Source organism: Kogia breviceps, chromosome 9 (genome assembly GCF_026419965.1).
Source record: "Kogia breviceps isolate mKogBre1 chromosome 9, mKogBre1 haplotype 1, whole genome shotgun sequence".
NCBI lineage: Eukaryota > Metazoa > Chordata > Mammalia > Artiodactyla > Physeteridae > Kogia > Kogia breviceps.
Genome location: NC_081318.1, coordinates 75570145 through 75586605, shown reverse-complemented (window position 1 = coordinate 75586605; position 16461 = coordinate 75570145). Strand labels below are relative to the sequence as shown.

At 37.7% G+C, this 16461-nt stretch overlaps 1 protein-coding gene across 2 annotated transcripts; it reads right to left on the bottom strand.

Annotated features, from left to right (window-relative positions):
* Positions 1–1310: 1310 nt before the first annotated feature.
* NUP42 (nucleoporin 42) lies at positions 1311–16074 on the bottom strand. Of its 2 annotated transcripts, XM_059074177.2 has the most exons (7): positions 15860–16074; positions 13211–13439; positions 11527–11621; positions 6678–6754; positions 5838–5924; positions 2572–2656; positions 1311–1927 (listed from the first exon to the last, which is right to left on the bottom strand). In XM_059074177.2, the coding sequence occupies exons 1-7, from the start codon at positions 15969–15971 to the stop codon at positions 1350–1352; spliced, it is 1263 nt and encodes a 420-aa protein (XP_058930160.1). In that variant the 5' UTR covers positions 15972–16074; the 3' UTR covers positions 1311–1349. The 2 variants fall into 2 exon arrangements, with proteins under 2 accessions (XP_058930160.1, XP_066898763.1); XM_067042662.1 differs by lacking the exon at positions 11527–11621.
* Positions 16075–16461: the final 387 nt, after the last annotated feature.

The window sequence follows — 16461 nt, the reverse complement described above, 5'->3', positions numbered from 1 at the left end:
ACACGAGACGCCACAGCAATGTGAAGCCCACATACCACAATGAAAACCCAACCCAACCAAAAACAAATAATAAGTAAATAAATTTGTATTAAAAAAATGCTTTTCAAAAGTGCAGCTAGAAAAACTAGCTAGATCATAAGTATCATTAAACTTGCCAATAATGTTGCTGTTTTCAGTTGAAAAAAGCTTCCTAATCCTTTCTTAATTTTCCTGATTTTCTTTTAATTAAAAAAACAAAGTAATGCATGTACATGGTGAAATATTCAAACAGTTCAAAATGGTATATAAAGTTAAGTATTTCTCCTAACCCAGACACCAATTCTTTTCCCAGAGGTAATCATTGTTAGCAAGTTTCTTACATATTCTTCCAGAAATGTTTTATGCAACTACAAAGGATATATATATATATATATATATATATATACTATTTATTCACAAGAGATCATAATTTCTACTCCTCTTACAATCCATCCACTTGATGGGATAATGTGAGGAAAAAACAGAATTACATAAAAATTAGGCCAAGATAAAAATCAGCCCAAAATTGTTGAAGAAAACTCAAATGGTCCATGAGAGAGCCAAAACTGATGAGGAAAAAATATGAGGGGAAAATGTTTCTTAGGTCCTAAAAAGTTTTCACCCTTTAAAAATTGTTATTTCTCTCTTTTAGAGAATCTTCTTTAACATGAAGGAAAGTCATGCTACCGATGTTTATTTGGTAAGTAGGCTAAACATTTAAGCATTTTTTTCTCTGCTGGTTCTAGAAATTATCTCCTTCCTTTAAAAAAAATGTTTAAAAGTAAAATTTTAAATGGTAAGAGAGTAAAGTGACGTAGAATAAGAAAAGTACCTACGGCTTCCCTGGTGGTGCAGTGGTTGAGAGTCCGCCTGCCGATGCAGGGGACATGGGTTCGTGCCCCGGTCTGGGAGGATCCCACATGCCGCACAGCGGCTGGCTGAGCCTGTGAGCCATGGGCGCTGAGCCTGTGCGTCCGCAGCCTGCGCTCCACAACAGGGGAGGCCACAACAGTGAGAGGCCCGTGTACCACCAAAAAAAAAAAAAAAAAAAAAAAAAAAAAAAAGTACTTTATTCAGTGCACCCTGACAGTTTTTTCAGTTCCACTCATAATTATAGCCAAAAAAAAAAAAAAATCCGCTGCTGAGTTTTTAATGTTTTAAATAGTTACACTCAAGAAGAAAATGCTAAATTTAAAAACTCCTATTATTGAAAGTTTATACTTCTTATATATATGTATATGTGTGTATATATATATATATCTCCGCCCTTTCATAAGAACCACTCAAAACAATTTTAAAAGCTGTTCTTTTCTGTATTTAAAATTACTCATTTAAATATTTAGAAGTTCCACAGGAGGTGGCTTTAATGGAATTTTTCCCAGAGTAAATTTCTTGGATTGAAATTGTTCCAGTTCTTCTGCTGTTAGTTGATTCCTGGGTGTGAATAATACATTATCTGTTGTGGTGCTGCCATTTGAGAATGAGAGAGAGGTGGATATGTTGCTGTTTCCAAAGGTGTCACTGGATGACTTGGAAAAAGCAGTGTGAGACTGTGAGCCTGGACTACCAAAACCAGCCGAAGAACTGCCACTTCCAAAGGCTGGGGCCTCTGGAGCTCCAACAGGGCCTGCTGCCACAGAAGCTGGAAATCCTGAAAATCCGGATGATCCAAAACCAGAAGCTGCAGGGCTTTTAAATGAAAATGAAGCAGCAGATGTGATTTGGGGTTTCCCAAGTCCAAAAGCTGGAGTAGAAGCAGTGATGGCAGAATTGGCGGAGGGTACAGCTCCAAATGCTGGAGTATTCCCAAACACAGAAGGGCTTCCAGAAGGGGCAGAAGCAAATCCAGAGCTTGGTTTAAAACTAAAATTCTGAGCATTAATGCTGCTGTTGTTATTCACTGGAAAACCTACAAAAACCAGAAAAAGAAAAAAAGAATCTATTAGTCAGAAAATATAGCTATATTACTACTCCCCACCTGCCCTTTTTTTCCTTATTTCTGCCATATTTTGATGATAATTAACTTATTGGAAGGAAGAAGAGAAAAGTGAAAATAGAAGCTAGGATAAACCCACTAAACCCGGTTGTCCTGTCTTTCTGCTACATTGATCTCATTTCCACCATAATTTACACTCAAGGAGGCAGCTCTTGAGAAACCTCAGGGATTAGGGAGTGAAACTTCACTTCACCTGTCCCCTCAACTCATTGGAGCTGTCATTTGAGGCCAATACTATGCTGTTATATACAGGGATAACAAAGCCCTCAAAGATGCTACTAACCTAACTATGTATTCCTATGGAAGTCTTGAAAAACCATTCCTAAAATATACTTCTAAAGCCTGAGCCATAGGGTCTTTCAAAGAACATGCCCATTCTGAACCCCATTTCACAAGTGCTTGATGAGCCAAATTCTTTGAAGCTCTATTATGGAAGGTGGTAGAATTTGATAGGGTGACTTAAAATGGCACTAAACAAAACTTCAGGTTTTATATTTGAAACCTATAAAATCCTATTTTTCTGAATCAGTGAAGTCCTTCATTACTTTGTCACTTACCTGGTGACGCAAATGTTACTGATGGCCTACTGCCAAATCCAAATGCAGGTGCTGCTTGATTTACTCCACCCTTTATATCAGAGAGCTATTAAAAAAAAGGTAGGCAAGTGAATAATTCTCAAGTACCTTTTCTATACACTTTATAGCCAAATTCAATTTTTAAAATGTGCACTTAAAAACGTCTTTCATTTTGTTTAACACAGAAAAATGCCTACAAGTGAATGTTCATAGAAAAAAATGGGCCAGCCTCAATGAGTTCGAAGTGATTGTCTGGCTGATGAATTATGGTGAATGATTTAAAATTTACTTATGTTTTTAAAACACTTGCTAAATTTCTTCAATGAACACATATTAAAATCAGGAAAATACTTTTTAATTCTAGATTTTAGTTTCTACTGGTTGATCTGCATTTATCAAAAAACCTAGATATTAGGTAAAGGACCTTTAGAGGCTACCCAGTCTACTTACTCAAACGCCTGAATTGAAGTTACTTTGCAATTACATTATTAAAAGCTTACCACTAAAATCTATTAAACATTTCCTTTTCCCTGAAAATATTTTATGCTCTTGCTATTTTCTGCTCTAGAAATGTCTTTCATCTTTGCTTACTGAAATCTTAATCTCCTTTTCAAGGAACTTTTCACTTAATCCTTAACTCTAAGAAGCCTTCCCTCATCAACCTAAGCATATAAGATTTCTCTCATTTTAAAACTCTATTGGCATTTTTTCTTTAAAAAAAAAATCTTTACTGAAGTACAGTTTACATAAAATGCATCCATTAAAACTATCTATATTTTGATGAGTATTGACAAACTTATAACTACCACTACAATCAAGATTTAGAATATTTCCATCACCCATAAAAGTTCCCTTGTGTCCCTTTCCAGTCAACACTCTCCCAACCTCTGGCCCCAGGGAACCATTCACCTACTTTCTATTACTAGAGATGAGGTTTGTCTTTTCTAGAGTATCATATAAATGGAATCATATAGTATGTACGTTTTCTTTTCTTTCTTTTTTTTTTTTCCCCGTTGCAGAGCACAGGCTCCAGACGCACAAGCTCAGCGGCCATGGCTCACGGGCCCAGCCACTCCACGGCATGTGGGATCTTCCCGGACCGGGGCATGAACCCGTGACCCCAGCATCGGCAGGCGGACTCTCAACCACTGCGCCACCAGGGAAGCCCCTGTACTTTTTCTTTTTTTCGTCTAGCTTCTCTCGCTCAGTCATTAACAGGTATATGGATAAACAAATTATATCCATATAATAGATTAAAAGAATAAAGAATAAACCACTTGGCAGGGACTTCCCTGGTAGTCCAGTGGTTAAGAATCGCCTTCCAATGCAGGGGACGTGGGTTTGATCCCTGGTTGGGGAACTAAGATCCCACATGCCACGAGGCAGCTAACCCCGCACGCCACAACTACTGAGCACGTGGGCCACAACTAGAGAGAAGCCCGTGCCCTGCAGTGAGAAGCCTGCACAATGAGAAGCCTGGGTGCCGCAGCGGAGGATCCCGCATGCCGCAATGAAGATCCTGTTAACCGCAACTAAGACCCGACGCAGCCAACAATAAAATAAATAAATAAATATTAAAGAAAAATAATCTCTTGGCATAAAGAATTGACACATGGTAAGCCAATTGTAGGTAGGCTGTCCAAGATTCTCACCTACAGAAGGGCCCCTAGGAAGGTGGCAAAGAACATGGAACTTCCAACCTTGAAGGAAGCTCTGTAGTTCTCTGGACTCAGTTATCCCTCCTACATCAGCAATGGTGATGGCGGGCCACCTCTCATCTAGAGAAAAAATACTTCCGAGGAGTCCTACTGAATTCAAACGGCATTACAACAACTGAAAGGTAGACGAAATTAGCTTGCACAAGAGTCTAGTCATTTGGGGGTGTGTGTGAGGAATTGGGACATTGGGGTTGACACATATACACTATTGATACTATGCATAAAATAGACAACTACTGAGAACATACTGTATAGCACAGAAAACTCTACTTAATGCACTGTGGTGACCTAAATGGTAAGGAAATCCAAAAAAGAGGGGATATATGTATATGTACAGCCGATTCATTCTGCTGTACAGTAGAAACTAACACAACATAGTAAAGCAACTATACTCCAATAAAAATTAATTAAACAAAAATAAAATGCAATGCCAAAAAAAAAGAGTCTAGTCATTTAGAAGCACATATTTAAGAAAAGAGTAGGGGGACTTCTCTGGTGGTGCAGTGGCTGAGAATCCGCCTGCCAATGCAGGGGACACGGGTTCGAGCACTGGTCCGGGAAGATCCCACATGCCGTGGAGCAACTAAGCCCGTGTTCCACAACTACCAAGCCTGCGCTCTAGAGACCGTGAGCCACAACTACTGAGCCTGCGCGCCACAACTACTAAAGCCCACAAGCCTACAGCCTGTGATCCACAACAAGAGAAGCCACTGCAACGAGACGTCCGCGCACTGCAATGAAGAGTAGCCCCCTCTTGCAACAACTAGAGAAAGCCCACTTGCAGCAATGAAGATCCAACACAACCAAAAATAAATAAATAAATAAATAAATAAATAAATAAATAAATATTTTTTAAAAAGAAAGGAGTAGGGTGTCGGGACTTTCAAACAGTCATTCACTAACTTTAGGCAGCTACTACATAGCCTCTTTCAGAAAGTACAAAGAAAAACCACCTAGGAGACTGGAAATATCAAATTCTAAATGTAAATATCTTATTTAAAAATAATATTCTTAAGAACTTCTTACGGGGGTAGCAAAATAAACTTTATTGACAGAGATAATGAATATGCTCCAGTAGGATCATGTATCTTTGGGGACCAGTGGGCATATATCTCCTAAAGGCATTTCTGTATAACACAATGAACATATGGTCCTTCAGTCACAAAAGTATACATTAGTCTAAATATGCATTCATATTTTTCAAAGCAATTTCTTTTTAAATGCTGATAACCTGGAATACTTGAATTTATGTAATATTTTCCAATTTTTAAAACTAGTACCACCAAAGTTAAAAACCTTATCTTAAAAATAGTTTTAGAAAAGCATAATAATTATCTGTGCTTTTCTGACTAAGGAACAGAGAGAAAACAATTCCAGGACCGTGACTCTAAACGATAATATAGTTCTTGAGAATGTGTGTATCACAATTCTTGACAGAGAATTTTAGCTTTGCTTTCCAAATCCAAAGTGAAATTCTGCAAAAAAGCAATACATAAGACATATCCCTGTAGAAAATTCTCCAATACTCACCAAAGCTATTGTAGTTGATGTATTTAGACTTTTCAGTTCATTTACCCTGTTTCTCCACTGATTTATTAACTGTTGGATGGAATGTAGCTGGAGAGAAGACAGAAAAATAATGAGTCAGTATTGAGTGTTTAAGATAAGCTCTCCAACAACTTCATGTCTGTATTTCCAAAGTCACAATAAATTTATAAAACATTTTTACGGCCCATAACTTGTAGAATTTGCATTGACCTACCCCTACTTGCCAAAGATACTCCAGCTGTAGACCCCTTTCCCTGTTCTCCAACTCCTTGTATCACCTAGTTAAAATCACAAGTACCTGGCAGTACAGAGACAAACATGTGCACTACTTGAAACACATGATATTGACTATAGACAACAGAAAAATACAGGATTTATGTCATTTCCTTTAGGCACTGAACTTATTCAAGCCCAGCTTTTCAATTTTTTGATATTTGATATATGAGAATGTTAATCTATATACAACACTGCATTTTATTTAAGTTTGTTTTTCTAGCATTCATTGTGGTGTCTGCACCTAAGAGATGCTCCATAGATGTTTGCCAAATGATGAAACCTATGATTTCTGGGACTGATTGCTAGATAACCCGTAATAAAAATAATGACATTCCTAGTTACTACAGCCAAAGTATATTATCACCATTTTAGATAACCAACCAATTTCAAATAAATTCTAAATTTTAATTTAGAATATAAAAATAGCCTTGTTCTGAAAAAAAATTATAGACCTCATCCACTTTGCCAACACACAAGCAAGCCACTAAAGAGAAGACAATAATTAACAGCTAATCTGTTAGGTAGATGAATAGGAAACAAACTTACATAACTCTGTAAGTTACTGCTGGTTAAGAAGTTATGGTATTCAAGTCTCAACTCCTCTGGTGAAATATCTGTAAAACCTGAAGTGAGGAATCAATTGGAATCTTTAAATACCACTACTTTTGATAGTATAGTAAAATAAGAGGTGCTAGACAGGAAAATATGCTAATCTTGATCATTAGAAAAATTTCATAATCATAAGGAAAAAATTCAAAGCCTATACTCTATTTAATAAAGTATAAAACCAGAATAAAATATAGTTGGTTATTTGATCTTTGAAGGGGAAAAATTTTCTAAAGATAAATGGAGTGGAAGGAATAACAAACAAAAGAAACAAGAGTTGACTACATATACATTCATACTTCTAAAAAAAAATATTCTGTAAGTCAGAAACTACAATAGCAAAATTGAAAGGCAAACAGTAAACTGGGAAAACCACAACTGCAACATATATGACAGGAGAAGAGCTAACATCAATGTATAAATAGCTATTACAAATCAGTAAGAAAAATAAGCTAGTATGGGCAAAGATAATGAACAGGCAATTCACAAAACAATTCAAATAGCCAATAAATAAATGAAATTTAAAAGTTCACACACATACAAAAAAGTTCAATTTAAAAATACAACTTAAATAGAGATACAATGCTTTATTTATCATACTGACAAAAATTAATAATGAATAATTGTTATTAAGGATGTGGTGAAATGGACATTCTCCTAAGTTGCCATTATGGAAATCAAAAAGGTAAAACTTTTCTGGGAGGAAAATTGTCAATAAATGTCAAATGCCTTAAAAATGCTCATACCTTTTGATCTTAGAATTTCTAGGATTTAACCTCAGGAAATAATTAAATGTATAAACAAAGGGTGTTACATAAAAAATGTTCATTCTAGTATTTTTAGTAATAGAGACACTGAAAACAAAGCAGAATACAACACTAGGTTATGATTCCTAATTATACATATAAATAAGAGATATGTGTGTGTACGTTTTGAAAGAAATACACTAAAATGTTACAGTTGTTATCTCTGAGATCAGTTGATCTTTATTCACATATTTCTGTATTTTCCAAGTTTTCTATGGCAACAGCTGTAACTTTCATAATTAGGAAAACTTTTTAAGAAAGGGAAAAAAAGTTCAGGATATTTTTCTACAGAGAATTACTTATAACCAGACACCATTAACTCCAAAGACCCTTACCTCAGAATAAAGAAAAGACTAAACACTCAAGTCAGAATCCTGGAGGATCTCTAACAACTTGTCTTTACCACCTTTATTAACTACTCAGGCCACAAAACCTAGAAACACTTTGCATTTCTCTCTTTCCCCATATCTAATTAATAAGCCTCTTGCCAGTTCTAGCTCCAAAACAGAACACGAATTTGACCTATTCTGTCTCCACTGCTAGTAACTCTCAGTCATCAGCAGTTGTCTCCTAACTCACTGCCCTGCTGCTATTTCTTTTCATATAACAGTTTAAGTGAGCTTTTTAAAAATTAATTAATTTATTTATTTTAATTATTTATTTTTGGCTGCATTGAGTCTTTGTTGCTTGTGCACAGGCTTTCTCAAGTTGCGGTGAGCAGGGGTTACTCTTCGCTGCGGTACGCAGGCTTCTCAGTGCGGTGGCTTCTACTGTTGCGGAGCACAGGCTCTAGGCACGTGGGCTTCATTAGCTGTGGCACACGGGCTCAGCAGTTGTGGCTTGTGGGCTCTAGAGCGCTGGCTCAGTAGTTGTGGCGCATGGGCTTAGCTGCTCCGTGGCATGTGCGATCTTCCTGGACCAGGGCTCGAACCCATGTCCCCTGCATTGGCAGGTGGATTCATAACCACTGTGCCACCAGGGAAGGCCTTAAGTGAGCTTTTTCTAATCAGATCATACCCCTCCTCCTGCTCAAAGCTCTTTCTGGCTTCCTAGTGCAATTAGGCCCAACATAATCTGGCCCCTGGCTGCCTCTCTCTGGCCTTATGTCATATTACTCTTTCTCTTATTTACTCTCCTCTGGCAATTCAGGCCTTGCTAGACTAAATACACGCCTTGTTTCCACAAGGGCCTCTGCACTAGCTATTGTACTGTCAGGAACATTTTCCCCCAAATCTTCCCGTAAGTGACATTTTCTCTTCATTCAGGACTCAGCTCCAATACTGCTTCCTAAGAATACATAACCACTCTCTGTGAAGAAACACTATCCCTCTGGCTACTTTCTCCTCCTTCCATCTGTTAGTCATCTGAACCATAAAGACAGAAAATGATTTGAGTGACTATTTCCTCAATTCTTTCAAGGGTGGTACAAACGTAGTATCATTCTAGCTGCACAGGAAAAATTAATTCACTATAATGGATGCCTACAGACAGTGATTCTCCAATTTTCTGGTTTCAGGACCCATTTACATTCTTAAAAATAAATAGGGATGCCAGACCTTTTGCTTACATGGGTTACATAAATCAATATTTACCACGTTTGAAATGAAAACTGAAAAAATGTAGAAAATATTAATTCACTTTAAAATAAGAAACAAATATATCAACATAAATGAAGAAACTATTTTCCAAAACAAAAAATAAAAATTTAGTGATATAAGTGGCATTGTCTTATGTTTGTAAATCTCTTTAATGTACGGCTTCATAGAAGACAGTTGGATTATTATATCTGCTTGTGCTGTTCAATCTGCTTCAACCTGTTTCGGTATACTGCCTGGTTCAACTATATGAAGAAAAACTGTTCTCACACAGGTGTGCAGCTGGAAAAGGATAACTTTAATGGCCTTTTCAGATAATTGTGGATATCCTTCTTGATACTATATCAAAACTTGACAGATAGTAGTTTCTTAAAGGTTAGCTATAATGTGGACTCAAATCATATTAATGAAATCATATTAATAAACCAAAACTATTAATTGTTTTTTTTCTTGCACTTAGAAAGGATTTTTCAAACATGCATAATTTTGTAACATCACACATTGGTCATCTGGAATATACTGGTTCACTGAGTTATCGAGAACCTCCAAGTGTTGGCACATGTCATCTTACAATATCAAAAAATTTGTTAATGTTACTTTGTGTGTGCTTCCCATTTTGTCACATAGAATATTTAAAAGGTGTACACTTAAGAGTCAATATTTAATAAAATTAATAATTTTTACCTCCTCATCAAGGACATTCTTAAGTGAAAATGGCGTTAAAAATTTTTTTTATTGACTATTATAATCTGCTAGTACAGTTTGCTGCCTGTGCCTCACCAAAGCTTTTGTACGAACAGTGCAAATGTCAAAACAGTGAAAATGGCAATTAATGTCTTAGTACTATTATGAAAATATTTCTAAACTTGTACAGCCCCTAAAAGAATTTTAGCAATAGGGTTGCCAGATTTAGCCAAAAAAGGGAGGATGCCCAGTTAAATTTGAATATTTGACAAACAACAAACATTTTAAAAGTATAAGTATGTCCCGGGAATTCCCTGGTGGTCCAGTGGTTAGGACTTGGCACTTTCACTGCCGTGGGCCTGGGTTCAATCCCTGGTCGGGGAGCTAAGATCCCACAAGCTGCACGGCACAGCCAAAAAAAAAAAAAAGTATAAGTATGTTCCAAATACTACATGGGCTATTCATATACTAAAAATATTGTTTATCTGAAATTTAAATTTAACTGGATGTCCCATATTTTATCTTACAACCCTGCTTATGGATCTACATTTCACACTGAGGACCACTGCTCTAGAGCATTAGGCATTATGATCAATTCTGAACTTTTTAAAAAAGGCTTAACACTTATTTTCTTTACAGAAAAATCACTATCTAAAATTATCTCATTTATTTATATTACTTATTGCCTCCATCCCTCAAGAAAATAAACTTCATAAGGGATGGATCCTATCTATCTAACGCATTGCTATATCCCTAGCAACCAGAATGAGGCCTGGCACAGAAGAAATTCAGTATTTGTTGAATGATTAAGAAAATAAACGACTAAGGAGTGGTATGACACAAATGCTCACAGAGAATGAGCAGATAGAGCAGAGACAGACAGAAATTCCTGAGTTCTGAGAGACTAAAAGGGCTTTCATCTTCTAGGCACTTGCTGTTCACCTTAATAGGGCCCAGGACCACCCAAAGTAGGCTTAGAAAACTGTGGTGGTCTAATGCAAGAGGGAGGGGCTACGGGGATATATGTATGCATAGAGCTGTTTCACTTTGTTATACAGCAGAAACTAACACAACCTTGTAAAGCAATTATACTCCAATAAAGATGTCAAGAAAGCAAAACAAACAAACAAAAAACTAAAAAAACTGTGGTGGTCTAGCTTTCAGCACAAAAAGGGCTATGGACAAAAGAAAATGGGAAGGAAAGGAGTATTCTAAAGAAATGCTACCTCTGTAGCCCAGCTAAGGCTCTTTACCTTCAAATATTACCCCCAGAAAGATCTCAACATGCTTTATGAAAAATTACTATCCTTAGAACAAAAGATAGGGGAAGAAGAGAACAGAATCAGGCAGCCAAAGCCATGGCACAATGGGACTCTTCTATTCACTGCAGGCAGCTAAAGGGTTCTGAAGTTGTATCTACAGGAAACCAAGGAAACAGAGCCTCTTCTTGGGCTTACAGAATTGGAAACGTGGTGGGTCCTGATTCCACTATTTTTCGCAAGGGATCTATATATCTTGAACTATATCTTCCAACCTCAATCTCTGAATTATGAAGTTCTGCTAGAATACTCAGATACTTTAAACAATGTCCAAACTCTCCTAACTGTGGCTAAGCTTGTGGTCGATTTCTTTATTTGACATAGTCTTGGTTTTAGAAAATAATAGTTGTAAAACACATTTTAAAAACACATAATTTCTAGTTACCTGAAATATTAGGTTTCTTTTTCACTGGTGAATAAACAGAAAACATCCACTGCCCTGATGACTCCCAAACCTCCATATCTTTTACAATTCCTTCCCTGAAAAAAAAAAAAGGGCAAAAGATCTTTTTCTTCTGATTGTTAAAATTTATCATTTATAATTTTCAACGATTGAAATTTTAAATTGTAGTAAATATATAATTTTAGATTTTTCCGTTATATTTTCTGAGGAGTGTTCTTTAAAGCAGAAGCTTATAGAAATATGAGCTACATTTCATGGTTATAAATATTATAATATCAAAGAAGTTCATAAGTTTGGTTTTCCAATACAATGAACCATTAACTGATACATTTACTGAGAACTCAACTATCATACCATACATATCTTAAAGAACTGAAATATAGGGCTTCCCTGATGGCGCAGTGGTTGAGAGTCCGCCTGCTGATGCAGGGGACACGGGTTCGTGCCCCGGTCCGGGAAGATCCCACGTGCCGCGGAGCGGCTGGGCCCATGAGCCATGGCTGCTGAGCCTGCGCGTCCGGAGCCTGTGCTCCGCAACGGGAGAGGCCACCAACAGTGAGAGGCCCGCGTACCGCAAAAAAAAAAAAAAAGAACTAAAATATAATAAAGTACACAATACTAAGTTTAATCTTTCTTTGTTCATTATCATTAACATCAATGATCATTTACCTGGGAAAGAAAGAACCAGTAAGTAATAAAGAACCATAAAACATTTAAGTGGTTAGGACTTCAGAGATCATTTTGTCTAATTCTCACATTTTGCAAAAAGGGAACAGACCCATGTCCATGGTTAACTTGTTGGCAAAGTCATGGATATATCTGGGTCTAAATTAAACATTTTCCCCTTATCCAAAATAGCAGAATTAATCAAATAAGAATAACTAATAAAATAATACAATTTAGGATTTTTATGACAATATCAAATATAGAAAGGAGGGTTTCTTTTTTCTTTTTAAATTTTTTTATTTGTTTTTTTACTTTATTTATTTTAATTAATTATATATGGTACATGGTTCAAAATGTTTACAACTAGTCTAATTTAGTTATGGGATGTAAAAGACTAATGAGTAAATTTAAGTTCTGTCCTAGTTGCTGGGGGTTGACGGAACAGTTATACACAGCCAGGCACTGTTTCAGCAACAATCATAAATTCTACTTCGAATGTTCTCAATAAATGATAAGAAATCTACTCCACAATAATGAAGGAAATCAAATGAAATGTTTGTATGGGCTTACTGAAGTAAAAGTTTTAGAAAGAAGAATACAAGATGCTACATAAGTGACCTCCAAGATCACAAGTTGTTTTAAATCACCTCATACTTTGTAAAGAACTCATAATTTAATATAAGCAGGACTACATTAGAAATATATTCACAGTACAGTGTTATCAATAGAAAAGTGGAAAAAGCATAATTATCCCCAAGAACTCACTGTATTGATAAAGAAAGAAGAATGACATTTTAAAGTGAAATAAAGTATAGTATGATACCTGCAAAATAGTAGTTATCTCTGATCATGGATTTTTTTCTGCTTTTTGCTTATTCTGATTTTTTAATAATTTAATAAAGTAATAATAACATTACCTCTTTTTTAAGGAAAGTACTGTAGGTATTTTTGAAAAAAAATAAGCAAATGGGCAGGAATTTTTCTGAAGGCGTTCACTTACAGAAGTTTCTTCTCATCTTTCTGCCCATCAGAGCTAGGTGAAGTAAATGAGTTCTGAGACAAGCCAAATCCCCTGTTCCTGCTAGCTGGTGCTCCAGAATCAAAAGAAGCAAAAGATGGCTTTTCTTGATCTCTGCTGCCCCCCCATGGTGTGGATTTGGAGAAACTGGATGGCTGGATAACACTGGAATATCTCTCGCTGGTGGTATTCCATCCTCGTCTGTTACTACCTGAAATAAACAACAAAATAAACAATTTTACTAGCAACTCATTTTAAAAATCTCTTAAAATTTCATTGTAGTTTGTCTTATTATGTGCAGACATTATGTAAAGATTCAACAAGCACTACATTTCCACTCATTTTAAATTACAAAACTCTTCATTTTCAATTTATATAGTTAAGTGTAGTATCAACAAATCACATAATGGTCTAAGTCAACAAGATTGAGAAGGCTGTAAATCCACAGAAAAATGATATATTACTAAATTCAGCTGACCTAAGTTTATTAGGTAAACAACTGTTCGATAATGGAGTGGATAGAAGGCATGTATCCTAAATCAGAAGCTCCTTCATGATAAGAAGATGTGTCTGTATCATTCTTTGCTCCCCAACTGGGCCCTATATAGTAGTAAAATCTGAAAAACAGACAATGTATTGAGAAGTATATTGAATATAAAAGGTTAGATTCTACCTTCTGTCCTTGAATAGGTGGGTAAATCTATTTGACTCAGTATTCTCTCTGAGAAAACAACACCTACCCACCTACCTTCCATAAGGAGATTATAGAGGTAATTTACATATGAATAAAGTGCACTGAGTTCCTCTATTATGAGCAGATTTCTAGTATTATATAATTATCAAAATGAGCCAACATTTTTCTCCTGTCTCTATATTTTAGAAAATTTTTTCATTTCTACTGTCTCATTAATTCATCACTTCTTAGTTGGGGTCAAGATAATTCACCTTGTTCCTGACTGAATTAGGAGATACGCCATTAAATATGTATATTAAAAATTGGAGGGCTTCCCTGGTGGCGCAGTGGTTGAGAGTCCGCCTGCCGATGCAGGGAACGCGGGTTCGTGCCCCGGTCCGGGAAGATCCCACGTGCCGCGGAGCGGCTGGGCCCGTGAGCCATGGCCGCTGAGCCTGCGCGTCCGGAGCCTGTGCTCCGCAGCGGGAGAGGCCACAACAGTGAGAGGCCCGCGTACCGCAAAAAAAAAAAAAAAAAAAACCAAAAAAAAAAAACCCCTGGAGTGATGGGAGATACACTCCTTTATGAAAATTCACCTCCCAATTCTAAAACTGCTTAACAAAACCTAAGAGGAAAGGGGGCAGATTGCTAGACCAGATCCCTCAAGTATGGGTTAATGATATTTTATTTTCCTAGAGTTTCAAATCCTTTGCGGGGATGACACAACTGAAGAAATTCATTCCATCTTTTGTATACAGCTTTTGGTCTTCATACTTAATAATTCCATAAGCATTTATTTGTTCCTGGGCATTAAATACACTGTTCACTTGACTAGTTTTATCTCCACTTTTAAAATCCATTAACATTTATCCATTCAACATTTATTCTCTAATTACTGCATTTAGAGTGAGTCTCAACAGAATGTCAAATACTACGTTTTGCTGTTCCCGGAAATACTCGCACATTTATCAGATCCTGAGTCTTAATTTTTGGTTTGGAATATTTCACTAGACCAATTGTGTGTGCTGCAAAAAGACTGTCTCCAAGAAGAGGAATCAGACGTCATACCACAATGTAACACAAGGTTTAAGGGTCAAATGAATAGCCCTAAAGGAGGAAAGAGAAGGGAGAGGTGGTCAGCATCTTGTGGTTCCTTTAAGGACTAAGTTCCAATCCTAAGAAAACCTAACTATTCATCTGACCTCTAAAACCTTGCATTGTACTACGGTTTCATTTCGGACCCTTCCTCTCTTCGAAGACAGTCAATCTTTTTGCATCATTCACAACTGGTTTAGTGAAATATTCCAAAAGCTTCGACAATGACTTAGGCCAGGAAGCAGGTCAGCGTAGTCCTGCACCCCCTTCCTTCATCGCCCATAGTTCTTAACTGGGCATCCCACTCGATTTTACCCCAAATTTTATGAGCATGTGCATTTATCTGAGGTTAATGGCTCTATAGCTTTTATTAGATCTTCAAAGGAGTTTCCCAAAATTAAGAATCCTGACTTTGACCCCAGTTGCTAGCCTTTCCCTAGAAAAAAGTTTAGAAAAAATTATATTCAAGGCATCAAGGGGAAAAAACAAGTACCCAGAAGGGTAGTAAAGTAGTAAAGAAAGGAGGCGTCTGTGTCGACCTATGCCAATTCTGCGAACCACTGCATCCCAAAGACAAGGTAAGTTCTGACACGTATTTCGACTTAAGAATTAACTGTTTTTCATTAGCAACCAGGACCAAGCCCATGCCTCCAACCGCTCAACAAAAGTCAACCGAGCTCCTATTAAATAAATAAAAAAGCCGGTGGGTGGGGAAGGCGAAGGGACGACGCGGGCACGTCCGCGTCACCTGACCGGCGCGCCACGGTGCTGGGCCCACGAGGGACGGCCGTTCCTCGCCGGTGCGGCCCCACGCCAGGCCTTCCCCAGCTCGGCTAGGGGCGAAGGATGGAAGAGAACGTCACCTGAGAGCTGCTGCTGCCGTCCTTCGCCCGTACCCCTGGCGCCGGGATGTTCGTTCCAGCACCGATCTCCGAAGCGACACCGACCTTGAAGGAAGAACTGACAAATGGTCATGGCGACGGCATCGCGGACGGAACTGTTTTCACTCGACACCCTCAGCTAGCAGAGCCCAAAGCAACCGGCGGTCGCGGTTCCGCTACTGTGACGTCATCTTCTCGCGCCTGGGAAAGGCCCTTTCTCTCTTGTCCCGCCCCCAGTGCGGAGAGGCGTGGATTTTACCCAATAGGATTTGAAAAGAGTGGGACCGCCCCCCACGCGCTGAGCGTGGCCTGGGAAGGCAGGATGATTGAAAGGTTATGTGGAGAAAGCTGCCGAAGACCGTGGTGTAGGGGCCTCGTTCATCAAGGGAGGCTTGAGGTCCGAAATGAGAGGAAAGAAAGTTGGTCAGGCAAACCCATAACTTCAGCAAGGCCCTGAGAGGAGGATTAGCTGTGGTTTGAGAGACCGAGTCGTATTTTTCATTTGTAACTGCTGAGAAAGTAAAAATCTGCCCAGCCATTCATCAGGATGGGTAACAGTATAAGATAAAGCCAGTTGTAACGTT